Source organism: Phoca vitulina, unplaced genomic scaffold, assembly GCF_004348235.1.
Source record: "Phoca vitulina isolate PV1807 unplaced genomic scaffold, GSC_HSeal_1.0 scaffold3, whole genome shotgun sequence".
NCBI classification, from domain to species: Eukaryota; Metazoa; Chordata; class Mammalia; order Carnivora; family Phocidae; genus Phoca; species Phoca vitulina.
Genome location: NW_022589706.1, coordinates 60,056,514 through 60,077,956, shown reverse-complemented (window position 1 = coordinate 60,077,956; position 21,443 = coordinate 60,056,514). Strand labels below are relative to the sequence as shown.

The following is a 21,443-nucleotide window of genomic DNA, read 5'->3' as shown; positions in this document are numbered from 1 at the left end:
AATATGTTCTAACTAATTTTTGTCTGCTTGTTCTGTTAGTTACTTAAAGGGATGAATTAAAATCTCCCAAAAACAATTGTGGATTAGTTTATTCTTTTATTGTTGTCAATTTTATTTTCATATTTTAATGCTATCTAATTAATTGCATATACATTTAGAATACTTATATTTTCTGATCATATCAATATGAAATATCTCTCTTTATTTCTAGAAATGTGTTTTTCATTAAAGTCTACTTTCCTCTATCAAATATTTTCTTTATAATTGGTGTTTATATAGTATAAATATCTTTCTACCTTCTTACTTACAACCTTTCTATATCCTTATCTTTAAGGAATGCTTCTTATAAGTAACACACATTTCATATTTCCTTTTTATTTTATTTTTCAATCTGACAGTCTTTTTTGTAATTGCAGTATTTAGTATATTTATCTTTAATGTAAATACAAATATTTTCATATTAACATATTACTGTTTGTTTCTTATTTGTTATACTTCTTTGGTTTCTTTTTCTCTACTTTCTTGACATTTTCCAGGATTAATTAAATGCATATTATTATTCCATTTTCTTTTCCGTTAGTTTTCTAGTTAAACATTCTTTAGCTCATCTTATAAAGGTTACCCTAAATTATAACATGCTTCCTTAATTTATTAGGTTTCTAATATAGATTAGTGCTTTATGTTTACTGCCATCCTCCCGCTCCTACAACTTGACTGTTGTTCTCAAACATTTTATTTATCATACATTTTAAAATCCACAAGGTATTGCTATTACTCTTTTATAAAGATAAGCTTCCTTTAGTCATCCACTTATTTACTTTTTCCATCGCCCTTTCTTCCTTCTAACATCTATTAGTTTCCATATGGGATCATTTTCTGTTTGTCTGGAGCTCTCCACTATTATGAGTCTGTTGCCAATGGAGTGACATTTTGAAATGTATTCCTTTTGCTTTTATTTTTGAAGGCTATTTTCACTGGGTAAAGATAGTGGAAATAGGCATTTTAAAGCTCTTTGGAGATATCCCATTGTCTTCTGGCTTCTGTTATTTCAGTTGAGGTGTAAGTCAGTCATATTGTTGGTCATTTGAGGTAATGTGTTTCTTCTCCAGCTGCATTGTAGATTTTTCCCTTTCTATTTGGTTTTCAGTAATTTGACTGTGATGGTCCTCGATATGATTTTTTTTGGATAAGGTTATATGAAAGTCTGTGTCTAAAACCTACAATATATTGATCTATTAGGTCTGTTTCTATTATTTTTTTCTCTTGGTCTTCACTCATTTGGTCTTTTCTCTTCGTATGTCTGATGTCATACCAGATACTTTTTAGGGAAAAGATCTAGAGAAAATTTGAGTCTCTAGATTTTGTGAACATCCTAGAGAAAACACTTACCTTTGCTTGTGGCAGGCAGTCAGGCTAGGAGCAAATAATTTTAACCAAAATAGGAATTTGTCATTTTGAAGTTAATGTTCAGTCTTTTCCAGAGCTAGCCTTTTTTGGGCTGGTGCTTATTCATGGGTTGCAGCTGTCCCATCTGAGATCCTGGGTTTTTACCAGGATTCTTCCTTCACGGTGTGCCTTGAATATTAACTTTGGTCTTTCTAGTCCTTTGAGACTGCCAAAACTCTGCTCAGTGCTGGGTACAAATCAGCAAATGCGTTGAAGGGAAAAGCAGAGGTGAATGTCAAGCTCATATTCTCTTGTTGATCACGGCTTTTCAAGCTGTGGTTATGTTGATAGGTCTCCAGTGCTTTCAAACAGATCTGTAAATATATACTTTAATTAGCTTTTGAAGTTGTATTGTGTGAGCAGGGAGAGTTGTTTTGGTAATAGCTGGTCTATCATAGTTGTAGAAGGAGTGGCAAAGTTCATACTCTTAGTCACTGTTGTGCACTACCTCTTAGACAAAGACCCAGTCCTTCAAGAACTTATATCTAGTTTGGAGAAAAAGTCATAGAGAGAACTCTTTTCCAATAGTAGAATATTATAATAGGGTTATACACTCAGTTAAGTTAAAAAGATTTGGGAACTCTTTGAGACCGTGGACCATGCTTAATTTTTATGTCCTAAGTAAATGTTTGATAAAATTTGTTGAATTGAATAGACGTGAATACAATAATCTAGGAGTTTAGAATAGACTTAAAGGATTGTGTGAGCTACAGCATCTGGACAGGGTTGACTAGATCATAAAGGGAGAATTATAAGGTTTGAGCTGATTGAGGGAAGAAGAAATTAAGTTAGAGGAGAAAACAAGGACTAAGCCTAAAGATAAAGCTGGCAGGCATAGGAGACAATGAGGATACCAGGCTATCTGAAGCAAAGGATTTGTTTTAGCAAGTAGGTACTGTATGGATGGAGTGGAGTCATGTGGTGGGAAATGGTGAATACCAGATTGTGGGATGTTGCTTTTCTTCTATGGGCAAAAGGGTTTTCAGACTACTTCCATGGAATGTTCATGGAAGTTAAGCCAAAAGAAGAAATAAATAAAAAAGACATTGAGGTTTGGAAACATTGGTTTAAGAGATTTGTTTACTGAAAGATTTCTTTGAACTCTGAAAGTATGCATTGTGAATTTCCAAAATTGTTCAAACTCAGCACACTTTTGCTTATAAAGGAAGAGTACTTCTTGGAACATATTTTGGGAAATTAGGCTATGTGGGCATTGATGAAACACTGGCTGGAATGTTAGGAGAGCATGAAAGGCCCATGAAAGCTGGGGATTTTTGGCATTGTTCACAGTTCTACTGCTTGCTCTGAGAAGAACATGTAACCAAAGTATCTTCTCGGTATATATTAACTGAATGAATTATTGGCTTTAGCAGATGAGTGGAAAATGAGATCAGGATGAAGTCAGTTTTTTAGCAAGAATAATCTGATAATAAAATATAAAGTAGACTACAGGGGAAAGAGGCTAGAAGCTGAAATGCTGAAAAGAAGATATTAACGTTGTCCAGACCTAAGTTTTTTTCTTGGACTGTGGTGACATCCTTGAAAATAGAAACTGAAATGAGTAACAGTGATTTTTTTGTAAAGAGAAATGACAAGATTTGGTGATAGTTGCAGGAGGAAGTAAGTTCTCAAGGTACTCAAAGAGTTTGTGTGGCTCTGAGGATGATGGAGTCACTGTAGGGCAGAAGGAATTTCTTCATTCTGTTTTCTTCACATAACCTAATGATCTGATGGATGGTGTCATGAAGGAAGTATCCAATCCATGAAATTTTACTTTACATTTGAAAACTTTCTGTGTAGAAAAATATCACAAGTTTTGAAACAGTAAAGGTAGTGATGGGGAAGAGTTTGAATGAAAGATACAGAGAAAAAACCCTATTTTTAGAAATCACACTGAATTTGACTGAAAACAAATATGTTGTGCAGAGATTCTGACTTAGCCCACAAGGCCACTTTTCTGCCAGCTCATAAAACTTTTGAAATTTATGGTAATGAAGATTGGGTAATTATTTTGAGCTACTTCTTTTCCAAAAGAAAACAGAATGTTTGAGGACTATCAACAAGAGGGCCTTGGATTTGGGGCATGAATAGGTTATGAGATTGGAAATACATGTTCTGTCTAGTCTAGACATACTGAGGGTCAAAACCTAGGTGAACCCAGTCTACCACCATCACTCTCTGTTTCTGATCAAATCTAGCGAGTCCCAACGGAGCTGACTTCGTTAGCTCAGAGGAGGCAATAGATGTACAGTCTTCAGACTGATAGACTTAGATTTAAATCCTAGGGGGATTAAGTTGCTTCTTACGTTTTAGTCTGTTTGTCCAGAAAGTAAGAATAGTAATTATCTCGGAGGATAGTGGTGAAGACTAAATAAAATATAAAATAACTTCTATAGGCATTATGCATGCAAGTATACATGAATAAATGAGTACTGTGTGGTAGTCTCTTAAATACACCTTCTACCAACCAACCAGATTTTCTTTCCATCTAAAAAATCATATATCCATTACAATTACTAATATTAATATTATTTATGTTAACCTAGAGATCTTGAGAGATGCTACATTTGTGATGATGACAGCTAGGAGTGATAATAAAATTGTTGTAATACCAATTACAGAAAACTATTCAAAGATATTTTCAAAGGTTTTACACGAGAAGTCTGGTAATTATAAGGGTCAGTGCTGGTGGGGCTGGAAAAAAATTTGTCCCTCCTGGGAAAGTTGTTAAGTACATAGGTGGTAATATCAGGAATCTAAATGAAGTAAATCTAAATAGCAAAACACAGTTTTCATTCATGTAACTTAACATCTCTTTTCCATTACGCCAGTGAGAAGAAGCTCATTACGGAAGCCCTTAATAAAAATCAGTTTCTAAAGAGACTGGATCCTCAGCAGATCAAAGACATGGTGGAATGCATGTATGGGAGGAACTACCAGCAAGGGAGTTACATTATTAAGCAAGGAGAACCAGGAAACCATATCTTTGTGCTAGCAGGTGGGTTTCACGGATTTTTCCAGTTATCATATAACAAATATTCTGCCTATTGTCTTATTATTTTTTTCAAACATTTATAAAAATGCAAAACCAGTTGCTCTGTTTATACAAAACATAACAGAATTTGAGTTCATGAAATAGTAACATTGTTGATCTAATCATACTGGTGATAATATTTACTGAATGCTTTTTATGCACTTTAATAAAGAGATCTCATTTCATCGTCTCACCAACTCTGTTAGGCAAGTGCTATTTTCTCCATATTCCTAACGTGGACTCTGTCACAGAGAGGTTAAGTAACCTAAGAAAGGCCACAAAGCTCCTAAGTGGTGGAGGTAGAATGCAAACGTAGGCAATCTGACTCGAGTCAGTACTTTTAATCACAGTGCCACTAAGTCAACAACTGCAAAAAGGTGTTTCTATTCAAAATATCGCTGCTTCTGTTGACATTTTTAGGTTGTTGTAGCAGGATAAAGAAAACAGTTATTTTTGTGGTTCTGTGAAATATTTTGGTTATATACGAATGACTTCAAAAGATAATTTAGGTACATGTAAGCACATAGGAATCAAATGGAATGCCTTAAGATTAACACTGGTGTTTTTAGAACCATTTAAATGGTTTTCTACGGGGCGCCTGGGTGGCTCAGTCATTAAGCGTCTGCCTTCGGCTCAGGTCATGATCCCAGGGTCCTGGGATCAAGCCCCGCATCAGGCTCCCTGCTACGTGGGAAGCCTGCTTCTCCCTCTCCCACTCCCCCTGCTTGTGTTCGCTCTCTCGCTGTGTCTCTCTCTGTCAAATGAATAAATCTTTTAAAAAAAAATAAAAATAAATGGTTTTCTACATATATGCTTATAAGGAACATGTTTATATGCTGGATAGATTTTAAAAATTAGATAGGCAAATGATTTCTTAAAGCACATCAAGTGCATGCCTTATAGTGGTACTCAAAAAATTATTTTAGATATAGAAGCAATAAATGATCTGAACAGGGCATATGCTTATTGAACCCTTGTCAAATTCTGAATCCCCTACTTTTTTGAGTTATAGGAAGAAAGTTAAAGTGGCTTACCCTGATGGAGTGGTAAATTCAGATTTGCTGTGGCCTTTTATTTTCTACTACTAATTCCTGGCAATCTAAGAATGCTTTTATGATCCTTTTTTCCTTAGGGCCTTAGGTGTGGGGCAGAAGTTGCCTATCTAAGCAAATTAATAAACATGTATTATTCTATTTATAACCATATGAAAGATTGTTTTCATACACTTTGATTCTTCAGACATGCTAGTTTCATAAATATTGATGTTTATATGCCATAAACATCTTTGTAGACACCCTTAAAATTATACAGTCATTCTCAAGTAATTATTCTACCCAGGAAGTGAATTATAGTCTGAATTTAGCCAGCCTTCAAGTTTTTAGGGACAGACAATCCAGAGCAATTTCCCCCTCTTTCAGCTTTTCTCTTGGCCATTTCACTTCTGCTTTAGCAACACCAGAAATTCTGACAAGAAAAGATACATCATTAACCCAACAAATTTTTATGGAATCTGCTAGGAAAGGATGAGAAACTCATGTCAGCCCATCATGTTCCTTGCCAGTGACTCTGATGAAAGGCTAAGGCAGATAAGAATTAGAACAGAAACCAGTATCAATAACAGTCATAGAAATCAGGGCTAGAGCACACATGGCAATGAAAATTGGACAATTTCTTAATTGAATTAATTACGGTGTTATCTAAGGACTGACTTGCCTGATGTAATTGGTTGAGCAAATTAATTAAAAATCTCCCCTTTATAATACACGGCATGAATAGCCCATAATAAAAGCATATTTAGCTTAAACTTCTGATATTCCATATAATTCTTCAGTATTGCTCAAGTACCATGAGTCATAATCAATTAGAAAAAAAACTTGAAATGCATGACAATCCATGGTATCAACTCAGCAGTACCACTAAGTGGTTTCAATGGAATAGAATTTAGTTGTAATGAGAAATTATTAAATTTCATATTATATCTGTAGGATTTGGAGCCAAAACAGAGTTTATTTCTTACTACAATTTAAGTTCTATCAGAATAAGTATTTTTTGTGTTTTGTCCACGCTGTCTCTCTGGCCGCTGGACCAGTTCCTAGTATAACCCGGGTACTCAAATCCGATTTGGTGAATGGATGGCTGGAGAGAGCTGCTTAGCAGTGAATTAGGAGAAGGGAAGAATAATTCTTCAAGGGAAAGAGACTAACCCCACCATTTTTCTTCCTCAAGAATGTGGGTCTTTTTAGCATATGACTGTTTGCTAGGTAAGGTTTTATTTGCCCTTGTTCGAAGGGAAAGGAGAAGAGAATCGCCAGGCCAAAAGAATTGTGAGGAGTCTGCTTCTCTCCCTTCCCCCAGCTGTTGCCTAGATAAAGAGTAGTGTCGGGCACTCTTTCTCATTTTTATAAGACATAACTTTTTTAGAGCAGTTTTAGGTTTACAACAAAATTGAGAGGGAGTTACAGAGATTTTCCATACTCTCCTGTCCCCACACATGCATAGCTTCCACCGTTATCAACATCACTCACCAGAATGGTACTTTTTTTTTTTTTAACCACGGGTGAACCTATATTGATAAAGCATCAAAGTCCATAATTTACCATAGGGTCACTCTTGGTGTTGCACCTTCTATGGGTTTAGGCAAATGTATAATGACATATATCCATCGTTATAATACCATGCAGAGTGTTTTTCACTGCCCTAAAAATTCTCTGTGCTCTACCTGTTCATCTCCCCCAACCCCGTCCCTGACAACCACTAATCTTTTTATTTTCTCCATCATTTTCCCTTTTCCAGAATGTCATATTGCTGGAATCATAGAGTATGTCAGCCCTTTCAGATTGACTTCTTTCACTTAGTAGTATGCACTTAAGGTGCCTCCTTGTCTTTTCATGGCTTGATAGCTCATTTCATTATAAGCACTGAATAATATCCCATTGGAGGTACCACAGTTTATTGTTCATCCACTGAAGGACATCTTGGTCATTTCTAAGTGTTGGCAGTTATAAATAAAACTGCTATAAACATCTGTGTTCAGGTTTTTGTATGGATCTGAGTTTTGAACTCCTTTGGGTAAATACTAAAGAGGGCAATTGCTGCATTTAATTTTGTAAGAAATTGCCACACCATCTTCCAAAGTGACTGTCCCATTTTGTGTTTCCATCAGCAATGTAGGAGAGTTCCTGTTGCTCCACATCTTCACTAACATTTGGTGTTATCAGTGTTCCAGATTTTTGTCATTCTACTAGGTGTGTGGTGGCATTTTATTGTTGTTCTAATTTGCATTTCTCTGATGACATACGATGTGGAGCATCATTTCGTCTGTTAATTTGCCATCTGTATATCTTCCTTGGTGAGTGTCTGTTAAGCTCTTTGGCCCATTTTTAAATCAGATTGTTTGTTTTCTTTTTGTTGAGTTGTAAGAGTTCTTTGTATATTTTGGAAAACGTTCTTTTATCAGATGTGTCTTTTGCAAAAATATTTTCTCCCAGTCTGTGGCTTGTCTTCTAATTCTCTTGATACTGTTTTTCTCAAGCACTTTTCTTAGCAACTTCCGTTTATTAATTCATTTCATGATTGAGGTGTTAGACCACAGTGGAGGTGTGGTGAATTACTTACCCAAGGTTACACAGCCAGTGATTGGTCAGAGCCAGGCAGTCAGACTCCAGGGCCGGTGCATTTCCCACTTAGGACAAGTTAGTCCTTCTGTTAGTGTGAACAGCTGGGCTGTGTTTTCAGGACATACAGGGATTGTTGTGTTCCTTGCACAAGATATAGTTTTGTGTGCTACATTTTCATGGGGTAGAATGAATTTTAAATATAACACTTGCCATCCACCGCTTCAGGGAAAGAACTCTGTAATAATGATAATAATATTAACAATAGCTAACACTAATATAACATTTCCTATGTGTTAGCCATTATTCTAAGTTCCCTACCTATATTAACGTATTTAATTCTCACAACAACTCTACGAAGTAAATATTATTAGTAGTATTCCTATTACTGACAAAAACCTCAGGCAGAGTAGGTAACTCTTTCTTTCAAGGTGATCAGCTGATATGGCCAAGTTGCTTTCAGTCTACACTCTCGACCACAATATTATAATGAGAATCATAAGACATCTTGCCGGTATGCTTTGTGTACTTTCTGATTGTCTTATTTTTGTAATTTATGGAATCCAGATGGGTTTTGATTGTTTGTGTTTTTCTTTAACTCTGACTGATAGAGGGCCGACTAGAGGTGTTCCAAGGGGAGAAATTTCTATCATCCATCCCTATGTGGACCACGTTTGGGGAGCTAGCCATTTTATACAACTGTACAAGAACTGCCTCCGTGAAAGGTAACAGGGGATGAAATGTTGTATTTTTGAATTATTAGCCAGTGTTTATGACAATCTGAGTCACTAGTGTCTGCTGAGTATTTTTGTCTCCCAGTGTGCCCCATGTGTAATAGAAATGCTATGCTTACAGGATTTATATTGAAAGTCCTTGTCTAAATAATTCAAATTAAGATAACATTTCTATCAGGTACCTGCATATAAAATATGAAAATGGCTTCATATTATTGAATTATTGCAATATTTGCTTTAATTGCCACTTCACTTTTTTTTTTTTACTGTGTAAACATCTGCCTTTGGCTCATCCAGAATGTTTGCTTTTCATTCTCCATGATGTTCTGATCATATTATAAACCAGAAAAATTAATGAAACCAAGGAGAGTATATAAATATCAAAAGGGATGTGAATTAATTGAGGAGAGTTTTCCTGAGTGACTTTTGGGATTAGTTTAAGGGTTCCTGTTTTTATGGACTTTATTCATGGTAATCTTGGGCAGAAATTAATTAGGTGTGTTTCTCAGTGTTTAGGACTGGCTGAAGCATCTCAAAATCGCTGCAGGATTTGATAAAAATGCAGATTCTGGGGCTTCACTCCAAACCTGAATCAGAATCTTTGGCAATGGAGCCTAGGCATCTGTATTTTTAACAACTATGTCAAGATAAATCTAATTCACTCTAAAGTTTGGTAAACCAAAGCTTTGGAGCTTGATTTATTTTATAGGCTCTCATTACTTCTTTTTTTTTAAAAAAATTACAATTGTAATTTCATCTACATCTTTTAGAGCTGCAACTTCTGCTCTTCTTCCTTTTTAGATTTTATTCTTGCTTTCCATGTCTTTCCTATAAAAAAATTGCCTCAAAAGCTGTCTTGCATAATCTCTACGAAAATGATTTGTATGCACTTTATACAAAAGTAACCATAGAGATCCTTAAAATATATTAGCTCTCATTAGCTACAATGTCTGAACAACATAAAAAGACATAAAAACGTACTCATACACTGAGAGATCTTTAACTTCCAATTATCAACTTGTGAATTCTTCACTCTCTGATCTAGCTACAAGCTGCTGGTTTTCTCTTGTATCACAGCACAAATCTGAAATACATCCTGATGATGTAGTATGTAATTAGGAATTGCAAACTAATTTTGATATCATCCTAAGCAAAACATAATTAGAGAGGAAATCTTTTGCTACTCACTTCCAAATCATGGTTCATTTCAAAGCCAAAGATGATTTTATAAAATTACCCACTATTTATGTCACCACTTCCTTCCATTTGCATGTTAAATAATGCATTTTCCAAGAAATATCATTTTATGAGAATATATGAAAAATTTATTGATTAATATTTTGGAATGTTTTCTTAATGTGGGGCTAAACAATATTTTATTATTTTCTTGATTTTTCTAAAGCTATTACCAATGTTAAAACTTGGGCACTAGATCGAGAGGTATTCCAGAATATAATGAGAAGGACAGCTCAAGCTAGAGATGAACAGTACAGAAACTTCCTCAGAAGGTAAGAATAACACATTGGTGGAAAGAGTAGAAGATGGTGTAGTGTTATTGTGGATATGTTGGTTTTATCACAATAATTATTTTACTATAGCTTTTCTCATTTAAGCATTTTCCACATGACTAAACCACAGGAACAAAAGTATTCCCTTGCAGTAAATTCCACTATGTAAAAAAATTACATTTAATTCCAGTTAGTCTTGCACACTGATTTATTCCTTTCACTGATTTTGCCCTTGTATTGACAGAGTCATTGTATGCAGTGTAGAAGAATGTGCAAAAAAATCCTAAAATATTCACCTGGGTTGCTCAGTTGACTTTGAAAGACATCCTATAATTTGGAAGTGGATAGCAAAAGATAATCTTCCTAATAATGCCTTGATTAGAATAATATTAAAATTAATTTATTTTACTATCTTTAATTGCTTTACCTGAGACATTTTGTCTCATTTGTATAACCACCCCATCTTCTAAATTATTATTATTTGTAGCAAATTAACTTGCCAGAAATGTTACTATGCTTGTCATGATGACACGGATCCTTGGAACAAATTTTGTGAGCTATTTTGTACCCCTGCCCAAAATTTGGATGCATCAATTCATAGAGAAACAAATACCTATCTCACTGAAAAATCCAGTTATGAATATAAAAAGATATTTTTTGGGGAATGTAAGTTCTTTAAACTATTTCTGTGTTTCTTTGTGAGAGATTTGACAATCTTAAAGCCGTAGAACATACTGTAATGAAATGTTACCTAAGGTAAGTGATAATAATAACAATAATAATAATTGTAAGCTCTTTTTAGATATAGTGAGTTTATCTTGCATAACTAGCCTGCAAAGTCAATGATTTCAGAGCTGTACAGTGCCTCGTATATACCAAGGACTCAATAAATAGTGAATAAACACATTGTTAATCAATAGAACATTGTAGGTATTAAGGGTTTTCCTATAGAATCTTGCTGATTTGCCCTCCCAGAGATAACACTGACTCCTGGCAAAAAGCTACCGTAGCGATAAGCAAGTGCCTTACTGAAATGCAAACCAGCACCTCAGCTAACGTGCTGTGGGGCCTACCCGGGTCTAGGTAGTCTAAAAATCCAACAACTGAGCAACACAGACCAGCACTAAAAGCGAATGAACTACACTCATGCAAGGACCAAGAGGGGATAAATAAATCAACCAGTGCTTGTGAATTGCATCTGAATGCGTGAGATAAAACTTGAGCCACTAGATATTGCATTTCATTCCCTTGGAGTCTAGAGTGTTCTGTCTTAGTAGAAGGAGCTCAGAGAATTTACTAGGACATAAACCTTCTTTCCTTTTTTCTTCCTTTTGTTATCTCATTCATGCATTCATTTAACAAGTTCTTTTTTTAAAATTTTTTATTGTTATGTTAATCACCATACATTACATCATTAGTTTTTGATGTAGTGTTCCATGATTCATTGTTTGTGTATAACACCCAGTGCTCCATTCAGTACGTGCACTCTTTAATACCCATCACCAGGCTAACCCATCCTCCCACCCCCCTCTCCTCTAGAACCCTCAGTTTGTTTTTCAGAGTCCATCTTCTCTCATGGTTCGTCTCCCCCTCCTTATTGCCAGGCCCTAAACATCGTGGGTTCAGTGGCAACCCAGAAAAACCTTATCTCTTTCTTTATGGAAGGGAAACAGACTAAAGATTTTTCCTCTTATCAATTTACTCACTAATCCCCAAGGGTGACAGGTTTATAGGAGAGAATTTTCACCAACATTATAGATCCCGGTTTGGACCAGAAGCAGAACTTTCACAATGAGCGTATGTTAATGACAAGTTTTGGTTACCTTTTACCTTTTCATTCATAGGAAGGTAGATTAGAGAAAGACATTTCTCTTTGTTTCATAATACACAGTAAGCTCTTTTTCCATTTATCTTTTTATTCTGAAGTATGTAATATATGTATAAAAGGTATATAGTACATATGTAAATTATAAAACGTAATAACAAAATGAGCGTCATCAAGCTACTTACTGCCCAGCCTAACAATTGGAACATTAACAACTTTGATTGTTGTTCTCACATGCTCCCCATTCATTTCCCAGCCTCCCACGTGCCTCTTCTTGGGAGTGGTCTATATACTGAAGCTTATATAGCTTCTATACTATACTTTGATTTAACCTATTTTTGAACTTAAAAAAAAAAGCAAATGATGTTACTTTTGTGACTCAGTTTTTTACTCAGTATTTTTTACTATTTCATCCATCTGGTTAGTTCAGCCATTTCTCCTGTTGTAGAGTTTGGTTATCTGACTCTACTACAGTGTGTTTAGCTGTTCTCCAATTGGGGCGTGCTCTAGTGTTCCGCAATTACAGATGATTCTATTATGAACATTCTCATCTACGTCTCCTGGCTATGTGCCTCCTTGTGTGCACATGCAAGAGTCAGTGTAGAGCTGGCTATCTTTTCAAAAATTAGATCCAATCATGTATTTTTGGAGTAGCATCATTTTTTTCCTTAGAAGTGTCAAATTTTAGATGGTACGAAAGAAGTATTTATCTTATAGAAATTATATCAACAGTCCTGAGTAAAAGTGGGTAAGGTAGAAGAGAAATTTCTCTAAAAGAATAATTTAATCATTTGGTTAATCATACTGAGTGGAATTTCTGATTTTTATTATTATTTTTTTAAATTTTATTTTATTATGTTATGTTAGTCACCATACAATACATCATTAGTTTTCGATGTAGTGATCCACGACTCATTGTTCCGTACAACATCCAGTGCTCCATGTAGTATGTGCCCTCCTCAATACCCATCACCGGGCTAACCCATCCCCCCCAACCCTCTCCCCTCCAGAACCCTCAGTTTGTTTCTCAGAGTCCATAGTGATTTTTTTTTAAAGATTTTATTTATTTGAGAGAGTGTGAACATGAGCGGGGTCGGGGGGAAGGGCAGAGGGAGAGGGAGAAGCCGACACCCTGCTGAGCAGGGAGCTGGATAGATGGGGATGGATGAAGACCTGGGGTTCAATCCCAGCACCCTGGGATCATGACCTGAGCTGAAGCCAGACACTTAACTGACTGAGCCACCCAGGCGCCCCTGATTTTTTTTTTCAAATAATAATTTCCTGTATTCTATTTCATTCTTTGCGTGTCATTATTATCTGTAAAAATGTTCCAATTACATGCCCCTGGCTACCATTAATTTTAAAAGTCAGTATAGTATGACTAATAATCAAAGATAATTTCCATGCTAATTCCTACATTCCCCCCTGGATTCAGCCTTTACTTAATTACAAGGATTTAGATGAAAATCTGATCCTCCTCTGGAAGCAGAGCTCCTCACTCATGTTAAAAAAAGAGATAGTGAGATGTGGAGGGAAACACATTTCTGGATGTGATTCACTCTGAAAACCAACAACAAATATAAAATGTTTTTTTTTTCCCCAAACCGAAAAAATTTGGTTTTTTTCTCTTTATGGCATCTTACTATCTTTATGTATTTGCCTATGATAAATATCTGTGATTACATGTGGTTTTATAATTTCAGTGCATTTGAAATTCAATTGTTTATGTGTTACATATTTTGGAGGTTTACTTTGGAAAAATTAAGTGCATTATATTTTTTTAGATGAAGGTAAAGTTTTTTTGAACTACATATAGGTGCATATTTATAGTTTAATTCAGGACGATAACTAAAGGTTTCTTTTTAATTTTGAAGTGTATCCTTGCTGAAGAATTTACCTGAAGATAAACTAACCAAGATCATTGACTGCTTGGAAGTGGTAAGAAATTATAAAGGAAAAAATACATTTCATTAAAAGACTGTAGGATCTAGTTGTTATTAGCACTGTAAATGAATAACAAGGAAAAGAGGGTAGGTCGCCAGTTTACAGAGACCAGGAGCCTTTTTCTGTTGTGAAAAACCTTAGACTACCTCACATGGACTTGGGGAGACCGCATATTGGAATGTGTTCAAAAACTCATACGAGACTGATCACCCAGATGGTTGGTTCTAGTCCAAGACTAGTCAAGTCTTTTTGTGAATAAAGCTTTTATAACATGTACCTTAGATTCTAATGATATGCATCATATGAAAACCTCTTCAGATTTCAGAGATTAAAATTCAACGTAAGTAATTTCTCTCTGATTTTTGTTGGGGGGAAACCAAAATGGCTTTTATGGAATTTGAAGGAGGTAAGGAATAGTAAAGAAGTTACATGCCAACTTTAAGCTTTTATAAAGCTATTCTCGGTGGGAGATATAAAAATCCCTCCAAGACTGATTGTTGACAGATTCATGCCTCTGTCAATCACAATATACAATGTAAACTAATATCTGTTGAGAAGGAGCACTGACCATTTTATCCTTAAGTGTAAGTGACACCAGTAATGTTTCCATTTACAATTCATGGAACCTATCCAGCAGTTTATCAAGGACAGGCCATGATGACACAGTGCCTGGCCTTGTGTCCCCAGAGTGTTCAGATATGAAGTCATTTTCAAGAGGACTGCTTGCCCTGCATCTCTTGGGATTTTCCCAACGTAACATAACCCAGTCACAGATGTTACAAATTAATAATTCATCCTAATTTCTGAGAGTGTGTGTGTGTGTTTTAAAGCTGGGGTAGCCCTATATTTTTTTTTGTTAACTGAGGAAATCTGTTTTTAATATAATACTAATGGAGTAGATTCACCAGAGGGGAATTCCATGCTGACAGCAAATATTAAAATTTAGTATCATTAAAAATAAATGGTAAATTAGACATATTTATTGCAGCCACAGGCAATAGCTACAGAATATGTAGATGGAGGCGCAAATCCAGTATTAATTAACACACAGTTTGAGTTTGGAAGTTCTCATCTTTTAAAACACCCTAGAAAGGCTTTATTATATCTCAGCATTTGCAGACAGCAGCACAGTTTATGAAGGGCCCTTTATTCAAACCTGGCAAACAAATGTGTCTCTATAGCACGTGAAAAGTCTCCAATGCAAAAGTGATTAGCAAGGGAGTAATGGGATCTATGTAGCGCTAAGAAAAGCACACAATTTACCAGCATAGCTTGGACTAATGACCCATCAACAGGGTCCTGACAACAGCCAATCACTAATGCATTGGAGTTACAACAGAACGCCCGCTGAGTTCCAGGACCAGCTGTCCCATCCCGCAAACTGGCTCCATAGTCTTTGAGAAAAACAGGCTGAATCTGGCATGCTGCTTAGGAACTGATTTGGGAGGTTTTTAATTTTTGTGCGGGGGCGGGGAAGGGATACCGGAATTTCCCGTCACCAAGCCGTTGATCTGGAGTGTTTTGTGAAGACTCTGACTCCTGAACATCTAGACCCATGGCTCCAATTGCTCAGTATTCTGATAGCATTTCTTGCTTTAGCTTAGATCACCCAGCACATGCAGTTCTAGAGGCAGAGACATCCCCTTTAAGCCTTTTCTTGTGTTCTGATGGGAAAGCAGTACCAACACATTCAAGGGTTAACTAGTGAACATCACGAAGCATGATACAGATTCCGAATGTAGTGTAAGTGTTAATGGTAATGAAAATGATCATGTGAATTCTGCAGTTGTGCAGTATGGAGCACAAAATGGGTAGAGTTTCTGTTCCCACACACAGGAAGCACGGGATTTGACGGTGGTTGACCAAAATGTCACCTCACTCTTTGTTACAGAGCTTTGGTACGTGACCCAGTGACTCTCTGCCCTATGACTCTGACATGCCATCTTTCATGAAACTGGAGGCATAGTAGGAATGGGGTAGGGGTGGGGTCCTGTGGAAGGTTGTTGCCCTTACCCACATCACCTGTGGTGCTGCTTGAAAGGCAGATGCCCAGGTACCACCTCGCACTTACTGAATCAGAAACTCTGGGGTATCGGCCCAGAAATGCACACTTCAACACTTGATGCAATTATTACGCTTATTAGAATTTGAGAAGCACTAGTTTAAAGTTATGAATAGAATACATATATTTAGAGTTTGCCATAGTCTGTCTCTTTATTCAGGAATTTTCCATTTTTCATAATTTTTTAAAAATCTAGTTCTCTTTCTTATAGTTCCTGCTAACACCTGCATAAGCCAGAGTGTTTTCTCATTTTAATGATTACATCCAAAGTCATAAGAAAGTTGAGATATTGTGGATTTTGCCTATGGACCAGTTAGCTAAAGGTGGGGCAGCTAGGTGTCATAGAAAGTTCACTGTCCAAAGTGTGGAGATTAGTGTTTATGGTCAAGCTCTGTCACTAGCAGCTGTCAATTAATTATGGTAGGCATCAGGGTTTCCTCATCTACAAAATAAGGGTGTGTAGGCCAGATCTCGACAGGCTCTTTCAACGTTTCAGTTGCAGAATTCTAAACAGTTCTGCAGTTGGCTAAACAGTTGGCTCACCCAAGTTAGAGGAATTTCTGTTGGTTTTCATTTTGTAGGCTCTAGTTCCTTGGAAATAAGCAATCAGATACTAAATTTTGCCTGAATGGTTGATGAGGGTCCACCTGATCCAGATGTATTTGCTTTAAAATTTCTAAGGTGTTTAACTACCATACTTGGTCAAACAAAAAATTGTTGGTAACAACCCAAATAATTGTATACAGTTTTTTAAACAACCAACTTAGGTGCATAGTCACATGATTCCAGGAGTGTGTGTATCACACATCTGATTGTGTATCATCAATACTTCTTTGTAAGAAGATTTCTAGCCACACACTAAAGACTTTAAGGAAGCTGTGGGCTTGCTTCTTGGTCTTTGTTCTCCATCACCTTGGGGTTTTCTTCTGGTTTTATACATACTATTTATAGGCATTCAGGCTCTAGCATTTTCTAGATATCACAGACTGAGCATTTTCTTTACAGCTCTTTGTATCTTTAGCTACTGCTGTTTGTATAGTTTTCTTCTGACCTCTACCTCTTAGTCTGCCCTGGGATCAATTCCCTTAGTTTTCCCTTTTGCTATATACCAAGTAACTACTCTCAGGGTTTCCACACATCTTCTTTTAAAATATCTTTTTCAGACTCTGGGTCACAATTCATTAGTAGATCAGGAAATTAATTTGGAGGAACATTTTTAAAAATATCAGAGTAGTAAGTATAAGTATTATTTAAATATGTTTCAGTTTTATAAAATGTTTATATGTGTGCATGCTTGAGTAGGTATATTTGGGTGTACGTGTAAAATGCATTTTTTACTCTCAGAGTAAAAAATGCTTGAAAATCATTGCTCCAGAGGATAGGGTCTATGGCTTCTTGGTCCTATAAGGGACTCCTTTGCAGTGTAACCACAGGACAATAACCACACTGTTTGCATTTCTCTTTTTGGTCTTGGTGACCACCCTGGCTAGACTGGCTTCACTCCCCAGTTGACAAACACTGGCCAGTTTAGCATCATAGCCTGTACTTACCACTATATATTTTTGGTCTGACCTACATCCACAGCCTTTTCTGATCTGTGAAGTTACTGTCAACCCACTGGGAGGTATTATTTATCTTCCTCCCATGGTTTTGGGTGACAAAGAACCATCCCTAGGAAAAATACCACTAGGAAGTTTGCCCCTTAAGAAACAATAAAGCTCTTTCTCAGTGTTCCCTTTCAAGCTTCCCTTTAGCCTCTCTGACTGACAGGAATTAAAGCCACGCATCTGCACACACCGAAGGCTTTATAATAACTGAAGAACAGCCTACCAGCGCTTCGGAAATTCTCCATGTTCTTTCTGTTCCATGTAGGTAGTGGGGACTGAGATTGGGGTGGGAACAGGAGAGACTATAGAACAGACTGTAACAGGGACATCTAACAGGACACCAGCAGTCCCAGTGAAAGAGAATTGAATGGTAGCTACATAATGAAAATGCTGAACTGTGTAGTGGGGTCACTCAAACACCAAGGCTCATAGTCATCTCAACTGTAAAATTAAGCTTCTATGTGGCGAATGTTTGTGATAAAGATAAAACAGGAGAGAATAGAGAGTTGGAGTAAGCAAACTGGGATAAAAGAAACTAAAAATATCATTTTCCAAATAAAGTAGAGGTTTGTCTCTTGCTTACATAACAGTCCAGGGAAGGTAGTCCCAGGTGGCTACATGGAGTCATTCAGGAACTCAAGCTAAGGTCTAGATGATCCCTCTCCCAAGATCTCTCTATGAAGACACATGCCTGAAACAGCTCATGGACCTTGCCTGGAGAAGGCACCCATCACTTCAGCTCAGGTTCTTTTAGCTAGAATTTAATCACATGCTACAACTAACAGGGAGGCTGGGGAGTGCAATCAACCTGGACAGCCATGTATAATGTGGAAGGCTTTGATGACCAGCTTACAGTCTCTTTCACAGGAATTCAGAGTCACCAGGTGCCCAGTGTTTATCAAATGTGCTATCAGATGCTTTAGATACACTATCTCAACATTAGGTGTGGTAGGTCGCCATTTTAATTCAATAGAAAAGTAAACTGAGGCATAGAAAATTTAAGTAATAGTTAAGCAAACCATAATCATCTTCCTCCTCAACATGGCAATCATTAATTGAGTATTTACTGTGTTTCAGGTGCTTTTAATGCATCAAAACATGGTCTTTAATTGGCTTATTGTGGTAGGCAGAATGGACCCCCCAAAAATGTCCTAATCCCTGGAATGTTGTGAATATGTTATGTTACATGGCCAAAGAGACTGGGCAGATATAATTAAGGTTCAGGACCTTAAAATAAGGAGCCTATTCTGGATTATCTAGGTGGGATGAATATAATTACAAGAGCCCTTAAAAGCAGAGAATTTTCTCTGGCTGGAGTCAGAGAGATGCAGGAGAAGTGGAAGTCAGGGAGCTTTCAAGTCTAAGCAGAATTTGATGAGCCATTATTGGTTATGAAGCACAGGGGCTCTGTGCAAGGACCTCAGAGAGGTCTCTAGGAACTAAGGGGCTGACAGCCAGCATGGAAATGAGACCTTATCCTAGAAACTGAAATCTGCCAACAGCCTGATTAAGCTTGAAAGTGGCTTTTCCCACATGCAGAAGAATGAAACTGGACCATTTCCTTACACCACACACAAAAATAGACTCCAAATGGTTGAAAGACCTCAATGTGAGACAGGAGTCCATCAAAATCCTAAAGGAGAACACAGGCAGCAACCTCTTTGACCTCAGCCGCAGCAACTTCTTCCTAGAAACATCGCCAAAGGCAAGGGAAGCAAGGGCAAAAATGAACTATTGGGACTTCATCAAGATAAAAAGCTTTTGCAAAGCAAAGGAAACAGTCAACAAAACCAAAAGACAACTGACAGAATGGGAGAAGATATTTGCAAATGACATATCAGATAAAGGGCTAGTATCCAAAATCTATAAAGAACTCATCAAACTCAACACCCAAAGAACAAAGAATCCAATCAAAAAATGGGCAGAAGACATGAACAGACATTTTTCCAAAGAAGACATCCAAATGGCCAACAGACACATGAAAAAGTGTTCAATATCGCTCGGCATCAGGGAAATCCAAATCAAAACCTCAATGAGATACCACCTCACACCAGTCAGAATGGCTAAAATTAACAAGTCAGGAAATGACAGATGTTGGCGGGGATGCAGAGAAAGGGGAACCCTCCTACACTGTTGGTGGGAATGCAAGCTGGTGCAGCCACTCTGGAAAACAGTATGGAGGTTCCTCAAAAAGTTGAAAATAGAGCTACCATATGATCCAGCAATTGCACTCCTGGGTATTTACCCCAAAGATACAAAAGTAGGGACCCGAAAGGCTACGTGCACCCCGATGTTTATAGCAGCAATGTCCACAATAGCCAAACTGTGGAAAGAGCCAAGATGTCCATCAACAGATGAATGGATAAAGAAGATGTGGTATATATATACAATGGAATATTATGCAGCCATCAAAAGGAATAAGATCTTGCCATTTGCAACGACGTGGATGGAACTGGAGGGTATTATGCTGAGCGAAATAAGTCAAACAGAGAAAGACATGTATCATATGACCTCACTGATATGAGGAATTCTTAATCTCAGGAAACAAACTGAGGGTTGCTGGAGTGGGGGGTGGGGTGGGAGGGATGGGGTGACTGGGTGATGGACACTGGGGAGGGTATGTGTTCTGGTAAGCACTGTGAATTGTGCAAGACTGTTGAATCTCAGATCTGTACCTCTGAAACAAATAATGCAATATATGTTAAGAAAGAAAAAAAGAAGAAGAAGAATGTAGCAGGAGGGGAAGAATGAAGAGGGGGAAATCGGAGGGGGAGAAGAACCATGAGAGACAATGGACTCTGAAAAACAAACTGAGGGTTCTAGAGGGGAGGGGGTTGGGAGGATGGGTTAGCCTGGTGATGGGTATTGAGGAGGGCACGTTCTGCATGGAGCACTGGGTGTTATGCACAAACAATGAATCATGGAACACTATATCTAAAACTAATGATGTAATGTATGGGGATTAACATAACAATAAAAAAATTTAAAAAAAAAAAAAAAAAAAAAGAAAGTGGCTTTTCCCCCAGAGCCTCCAGAAGGGAACACAGCCTGCCTGACACTTTGAGTTCAGTCTTGGGAGACCCTTGAGAAAAATCCAGGTGACCCTGGACTTTGACACACAGAAACTGTGAGATAATAAATGGGTGTTGTTGGAAGCCACTAAGAAATGTGTGGTTATTTGCTACAGCAGCAATAGAAAACTAATATGCTTCTCTAAATCTTTGAAGGTAAATGTTCTTATTTGAACTTTATGGGTTGATGGATGTGAAATTCAAAGCAGAATTGGGATTTGAATCTACATCTGTTTGGCTTCAAAGGACTTTCTCCCCTAAGATATTATGCTCCTTTCCATGAGATGTTGAAATGTCTTACAAAATGTACATAGTGCTCTGTAAATAAAGGGTATGTTTATTTGTATTAGGAGTCATATTTATTTCAAAAATGTAAATAGGTTTTAAGCATAAATGACCAAAAAGGGTATTGGAATACAGCAGACACAAAAGTAGTTTTGTTTGGATTTTATTTTCAAATCTAAAAGAAAAATAAGAGAGAGCTATTATGTTGTTAATTATGCCTTTTTAAATAAATTAAACAGGCCCATTTTTATTTGTATAAATAATTAAGAGATCCATTTTGGTTCTCTGACTTTGAGACAATGTTAAAGTGAAG

General features: G+C 36.9%; 1 protein-coding gene across 2 annotated transcripts in view; it reads left to right on the top strand.

Annotated features, from left to right (window-relative positions):
• PRKG2 (protein kinase cGMP-dependent 2) overlaps positions 1-21,443 on the top strand; it is a 107,448-nt gene that overhangs the window by 26,815 nt on the left and 59,190 nt on the right. For both annotated transcript variants that reach the window (XM_032400625.1, XM_032400622.1), the window contains exons 3-6: positions 4,278-4,444; positions 8,706-8,819; positions 10,231-10,336; positions 14,036-14,099. In XM_032400625.1, the coding sequence (XP_032256516.1) occupies positions 4,278-4,444; positions 8,706-8,819; positions 10,231-10,336; positions 14,036-14,099 (451 nt within the window). The remainder of the gene's footprint in view (positions 1-4,277; positions 4,445-8,705; positions 8,820-10,230; positions 10,337-14,035; positions 14,100-21,443) is intronic.